Genomic DNA, 6,991 nt, shown 5'->3' with positions numbered 1-6,991 from the left:
ACACACCAAATGAGATATTAGACTTAGAACTGGACATTTAGAATTATCTAAACTAACTTTGCAATAAAATGGCACCCTGTCTTCCAGGCTCTATCTATTCAAGTGATATGTAGTTTTAATCATAATATAGTTGAATAGAGGTAGTTCTTACACCCAAGTGTTGAATTAAGAAAACAGTACATATAAAAAGAAGTGGAAGAGAGAATTTCTATAAGGAAAACTGAAGCCATATGGGGATGTGGAATAACCAGCAACTGAGAGAGAGGTCGCTACTCTGGTCAGAATGATCAGGAAGCAGTTCCAAAGATGAGTCACTTGAGCTGAAATCTAAAAAGTCAGAAAGATAAAACTGTGTAGATGGACAGGTGACAAAGGACAAGAACAAGAAGGCCCAAGATGACAGTGAACTTGGAAAGTAAAGTAAGAAGATCCATGTGTCTGGGAAGCGGTGAGTCAGAGCGGTGTGCTGAGGAGAAGATGGTGAGGAGCCAGATCACCAGAGGCTTGTTAAGTCATATGAAGGACTCTAAATCTCTTCTAAATGAACTGAAAATGACTCAAGTCGATGAGTGCTATTAGGTCTGTGGTTGACGAATTATGCAAAGAAAAGCTTTTAGAAAGAGCAAGAGTGAAAACAGTGGAACCCATAGTCAGACTAGCAAGCAATTCTGCTAAACTGGCAGCAACAGAACTAACCAAAGGGACCCTGCTTGGACATTCATGTTGATGAGGAATACCAGCAATGTGGGGATCATGGCTCCATTACATGCTGGGGAATAGTTCATTCTTGAAGCAGTTTAACAAACTGTGATCAAGACTGCTGAAACTCTCTCTTTGGGCTGAGGATGTATCTCAGTAGGGTTAGTGCTTCCCTAGCACACACAAAACTCTGGATTCCATCCCCAGCACCACATAAATGAGACATAGTAGCACAGGTCTATAATCCTAGCACTTCAGTGGTGGAGGCAGAACCATCCAGAATTCAGAGTCATCTTCACACCATAGAGCAAGCTTGAAATCAGTCTGGGTTACATGCAATCCTATCTCAAAATTTTTTGTTTTTGAGTTTTAAATGTTTAAAAATATTTCTCCTCAGTATATGAATTCTACTCTACATAATCCTCTGAAATAAACGCTTTGGAAAAGAAACACACACACACACACACACACACACACACACACACACCTGGGAAGTTATTGTACCATTAAATGTAAGGAAAAACAAACAAAAATCTGTTGATACAAAAGTAATAAAAATTATGGTATTTAGCTCAGTATATTTTTATGATGCAATTAAAATTTTAATTATGAGAAAATTCATCATAGAAAATGCCCAAGCTTGGCACCTGTGGAGAACTTAGTGAAGACCTTGCTGCATCTTACTGAGCAGAGCAACGGTCTTCCTGGAATCTCGCTTCCGCTTCGGGAACCCAAACATGAGCTCTCCAGAGGAGGCATCTGTGCCGGGAACTGATTTTTTCGTGGAGGCTGAGGAGCAGCCCAAGAGCTTGAGTGTTATCCCAGGGCCTCCAGAGAGCCATGAGGGTGAAGATAGCCTCTCAGGCCCCAACGGCACCGAGACCCCCTTGGTGTCCCAGCTGGAAGTGACAGAGGGCAGAACGGTGGTGCTTTGGGCCCGTGAGAACTGGTCAGACTCCCCAGTCGACGAGGAAGGGAGGCCAGGCTCGCCGGTTGACGAGATAGGGGTTAGTCTAGATTTCCTGCCCCATGTCAGAGTCGAGACTCTGCCCATCGAGCAGATGACCAGCCTGGAGACAGACCCGGAGACACCAGACACGGGAGAGCACCCATCCTCAGAGAGCGTTTGCAGTGATGCAGAGGCAGGCCCTAGCAGGAGAGGCCTAGAGGCCACAAGCTGTGAGGAGGCAAAGCTGGCCTCCGCTGCCCTTCTCTACCCCAAGGGACCAGAGCAGGGCAGGGCCTGGGTGACCCCGAGGAGGAGCACCGCAAGTAGAGTGATGGTCAGCAAAGATGCTCAATGTCCTTCCTCTGAACCCGAGACTTCAGATGAATTCGATGAGGCACAGATGATGAGGGTGACCATTTGCCTCAAAGATGGAGGCCAGGCCAAGTCCAGCAGCCTAGTGGAGGCAGGAGGCCTAAACAGACCCTCTAATGTCCAGATCACGGACAGTTTAGTTCGGATGCCCTCCTCTCTGGTAGCCTCTCCTTCCTGGGCACTCACCTCTGGCGTGGAAAGGCAGGCCTCAAAAGAGCTGGAAGCCTTTCCCCCTAAGAAAAAGCAGGGGGTCGAAGGGAGCAAGGGAGGGGGCAAGCCCAGCTATGCAGAGGCTGCTGCTGCTGGGGCTGCTGGCCTGCCCAAGGCCAGTCCTAGAAAGAAGGTGGTCCAGAAGAGGAAAACCCTGTGGGACGCCTCAGCAGTTACCCGGGGCAGAGCATTCCATCATTGGGGCCAGAGACTAACATCAGCTCCTGTGGAACCAGCCACCTTTCCCCGACACTTGGGTGTTGGCCTGTCTGGGAGGTCCAATAAATGCTCATTGATGCCTTTGAGACCCAAACAGTGCAAGAACTGCTACACTGGGAAGAGATCTGGAGCAAAGAGGACAAGGGAGTTCCAGCCGGTGACCAGAGAAGATACTGATACCACCAGAGATCCCTCCTCACAGGCTCAGCTTCCAAAACACAGGGCAGATCCACCTTCCCAGAACGTGCTTCAAGGAGAATTCAGCGGTGGGGATCCCAACACTAGAGGCTCTCAGGATCCAGGAAACTCCTTAGCATTGAGTCAGAGAAACATTGCGTCAAGATCTGCACCCTCCGGTGACCAGGAACCACCTGTGGGTCCCCCAGACCCAGAGCCAGAGATGCAGCAACTACCAGAAACACAGGGCTGTCCTCGGTGTCCAGAGTTACAGAAGGACATAGAGGATCTCAAGAAACAGCTAGCAGCTATGCGGTCTCTCAACGAAAAGTTCCAGGCCCTTTCAAGTTAGACCAGCGGTCTCTACAAGTAGCTGCGGAACCCCAGAACTGCAGTTCAGACACCTTTACCCATTTCTTCCAGATTCTTCTCTCTTCCCCTGCTTTTGCAACCTGCCCTTCCCAGTTGAGAGTAGTTTCAAGTTAAAACGCTTCTTATGAAGAAAAAAAGTTTGTGATATATTGTAAAGCAAATAAAAATGACTATAAAAATATGTCAACTTGCCTCTGCCCTCTTAAAATTGGTCTGTGTGTAAACAAGGACTGACAAAAGAACATGAAGAAAACTGAAGTGTTAAAAGGGAAAGGGTGTGTTATTAACATTTTCCATAAATTTGTCAAGCTACTAGTTTTTATTTTGGCTAAAAAAATTTTTATCATTTTATGTGTTTGAGTGTATTACGTGCATGTATATAAGTTGATCTGTGTAGTGTCGTACTGACAGAGGTCAGAAGAGGGCAAAGATTCCCCTGGAACAGTTGTCAGCCACCATGTGGGTGCTAGGAATCGAACCCAGGTCCTCTGCAAGAGCAGCCAGTGTTTTAACCGCTGAGCCCCTTGGCTAAAATTTTTGATGTTTTCTTGAGAATGGTTCCACATCAAGGGAATCAAAATGGCTCTCCAAATAAACTCAAACAGCATAAACTCAAACTACAGTCCTAAGTGGGTTAGAGGAAATTGCTCCTTTTTGGAACTGTCTTTTTGCAGAACTTGAATCAAGGAAGGGAAGATACAAAAATCTAGATGCTTCTGTGTCATTTTAATGTTTTAAAAATGAATAGAGTCTTCTGAAACTTTTTTCTTTTGGTTATCCCTGCTTCGTTAGAAAAAGGCCTGCCTCCAGGCTTTGTGCACATCTCAAGGAGCGACCTGTCCTTGTAGCAATATCAGCACACCCCCAGGAATTCACTTCACCAGATGAATTCTCATTCACAATATCAACGCACCCCCACAGGGATTCACTCCACCAGATGAATTCTCATCCACTTGGTACCTAACTAGCTCTACAATGGCATACCCAGAATTTCAAAGCAAAGTAAGTTCTGCTGAATGTCTAGCCCCACCAAAACCTGAATGAAAGAGCTCTATGTAATAATTCCCCAAGTACAAAACAGAAAACAGAAGCAAGGCCATAACCCTGAGCTAAAAGCAGATCAGATTGTTTTCAAACAGAAATGAAATCAAGAAAGATGAGGTAGGAGTTCTTTTTTCCCACAGTGGTTGTCCCAGGTCCCAATGATGTCATCAGTCTATACTCTTCCTCCACTTCACCCCGTGACAGATACCAAGCCAGTACTGACCAAGTATACAGTGCACTTAGGAATCTACAAATAGAAAATGTATTTTTGATTTTGTTTTGTTTTAAGACAGGGTTTCTCTGTAGCCCCAGCCGGCCTGGAACTTGCTATGTAGACTAGGCTAGCCTCAATCTCAAAAGATATCTGCCTGCCTCTACCTCTAGGGTGCTAGAAATAAAGGCATGTGCCACCACACCTGGCTATTTTTAATGTCAAAGGTGTATCTCATGAACATAAGGGTTTACACCAATATCTATTAGAGAAACTGTGACACAGTGTTAAAATAACTATAACGCTACATGGTATAGATGACAGAGCCTTCCCAATTATAAATTCAGCTGAATCTCAATTCCACTACTTACTAATGTAACAACTTGGCTGATTTGGTTTGATTTTTTGTGCTTTCATTTCTGTTTCTGTGAAATGGAAACAATAATAATTAGGCCTCGTGCACTTAAATTTAAAAGAAAATATAAAGGATGCCTATGATTATGAATCTAAATAGAACTGTAGGGCTCAATTTCAAAGGCAGATTTCATATTCTGTGGGTAAAATAAAGTCCCTTTTTGTAATTATTGGAATAATACAAGAATTGATAAAGAGAGCAGTTGTAGATCTGTGTGATCCCAAAGATTAAGCAGTATGAGGTAGTTTGGAGGAAACTCCAAAGTTAGAAGCTGCACCATTGGTTGATAGCCATTGAACTGGGAGAGTTCAGGCTAAAAGCGTTCATGCACCAAGAGTCATGGAAAATGCAGGGAACCAGAGAAATCTCTGCTCTTAGAAGAAATGCTTCCATATTTTTCTCCTATATGATCAAACATTACTCTATGGAAAGTTCACTTCATTTAAAACTTATCAGAAAGAGTTGCCAAACAGATCACTGCTGGGTGAGAGTTAGTCTTCTTTAAGGGAGTGACCCTAATAGGTTAACCAGGGTCTAGTGGATGAACTAGTACCAAGGGACATCTGGGGACACATATGTGTCTAGATAGGTTTTAACATATTTCACAGAATGCATGAAATCTGGTATGGGGTAATGGGGGTGCAGATAATGGAGGGGGTCTAAATGTGATTAAGATATATTGTATGAAATGCACAAAAATTCACTTTAAAATAGAAAAATAAAACAAAGTAATCAAAACGTTTGTTCTATTTTTAAAAGAACAAACAAAAACTAGTAAAAATAGCAGCACTCACGAGGAAAACGTGGTTATGTGAAAAATGCAGCAATAGATGATAATTGTAAGCAAACTTAGCAACAAAGAAAATCACCAAACAATTGTCCTTGGTTAGTACATACTCAAAGCAAAGGGAAAAAAAATTAGTAAGACTACTTTCATACAACAAAGAGAGATGAATCATCATCAATCCATAGCACTCATGAAAGAATTCTAGGGAAAAATAATTATAAACGAAAGGCCATACTAAAATGCTCAAAAAATAAGGACAGGTAACACTATGAAAAATATGAGGCTGGGGATGCAGTTCAGTGGTGGAGCGCCTGCCTGGGACGGGTAAGACCTTGGGTTCCATCCCTAGCATGGAAAAAACAAAAGGAAGAAAAGGAAACGACACCATGAGAAACTTGTAGGAAAGAACATGATAGATTTGGGCAACTGATAAGAGCTAGTTCCCTTTAAGACGATACCAAGAAATAAAATATTCAAAGCAGAATAAAATTCAGTAAATTAATAAAATAAAAATTCAATAAATTCAATATTTAATAAAACAAATAGAAACATGCTGACATAACAAAAAAGACCATTGTAGAGAAATATGTTTTGAAACTTATATACTAAATATCTTTCTAAAGATAATATAAAGTCCACAAACAATACAGGGAAATTTTGATAAATTTGATTACCTTTTTTCAATACATCATGAGAAGCAAGAAGTTCACAGAAAAAAATCATTCACAATTTTATGAAAGGAGGTTTGGTCTTATCATAATGAGATGTGAAAATTAAAATTCTAATTAGATAACACTTCTTAAATACCAGATTCTCAAAAAGTGAAAATCTCAGAAGCACTTGAGTTTACCAAGTAAATTTGTGTTGGGAGCTTTGGTTCATATTCGCTATATGAAGGGCAATTTGAAGATGTCCATAAAGATAAAAATGTGCACACTAACAATTCCAATTTTTGTAATTTATTTTTCAGCTATTTCTAGGCCCTTAAATGATAAATATATTGAGAATTATTTAAAGTAGCAAAATGACCAAATTTCCATCACCTAAGTAAATTATAGCACAGTTAATAGCAACAAAGTAACATACCCCAAAATAATAAGAAATAGTCTTATATCTATGGAGTAAATCTGCCAGATGAATCATAAATAATAAAAACAAGCCTCTGTGAGCTTGTGTGTGTGTTTAAGTGTGCCTTTGAAAATTCATATACTATCATGGGAAGAACACAAGACAGTAGTCACTGTGTGTCTCTCTGGTGAGGTAAAATGAGGAATGTAGGGAGTTGATGGAAAAACAGGAACTTCGCTTTGATTCTACTAAATTTTGTATTATCTGATCATTTTTAAGCTATTGCCTAGGGAAATTGGGATTAGTCTAACAGAATGGAATGGGAAGGTTTTGGGGAACAGTTTAGGGTTTTTTGTTTTAATGTTATAAACTTGCTTCTGTATAACAGAATGGAATGGGAAGGTTTTGGGGAACAGTTTAGGGTTTTTTTTTTAATGTTATAAACTTGCTTCTGTATTTTTTTTTGTC

General features: G+C 41.2%; 1 protein-coding gene across 1 annotated transcript; it reads left to right on the top strand.

The window, feature by feature from the left end:
* The first annotated feature begins 1,436 nt into the window (after window positions 1-1,436).
* LOC103743926 (uncharacterized protein CXorf49 homolog) lies at window positions 1,437-2,978 on the top strand. The gene has a single exon (XM_008845495.1). It carries the CDS (start codon window positions 1,437-1,439, stop codon window positions 2,976-2,978), a length of 1,542 nt encoding a protein of 513 aa, XP_008843717.1.
* Window positions 2,979-6,991: the final 4,013 nt, after the last annotated feature.

Source organism: Nannospalax galili, unplaced genomic scaffold, assembly GCF_000622305.1.
Source record: "Nannospalax galili isolate Female #2095 unplaced genomic scaffold, S.galili_v1.0 scaffold380, whole genome shotgun sequence".
Classification (NCBI taxonomy): domain Eukaryota; kingdom Metazoa; phylum Chordata; class Mammalia; order Rodentia; family Spalacidae; genus Nannospalax; species Nannospalax galili.
This window is presented reverse-complemented; position numbering and strand designations above follow the sequence as displayed.

What these genes read in the sequence shown, in the direction of transcription:
- LOC103743926 (XM_008845495.1), top strand. Translation starts at nt 1,437, where the DNA reads ATGAGCTCTCCAGAGGAGGCATCTGTGCCGGGAACTGATTTTTTCGTG.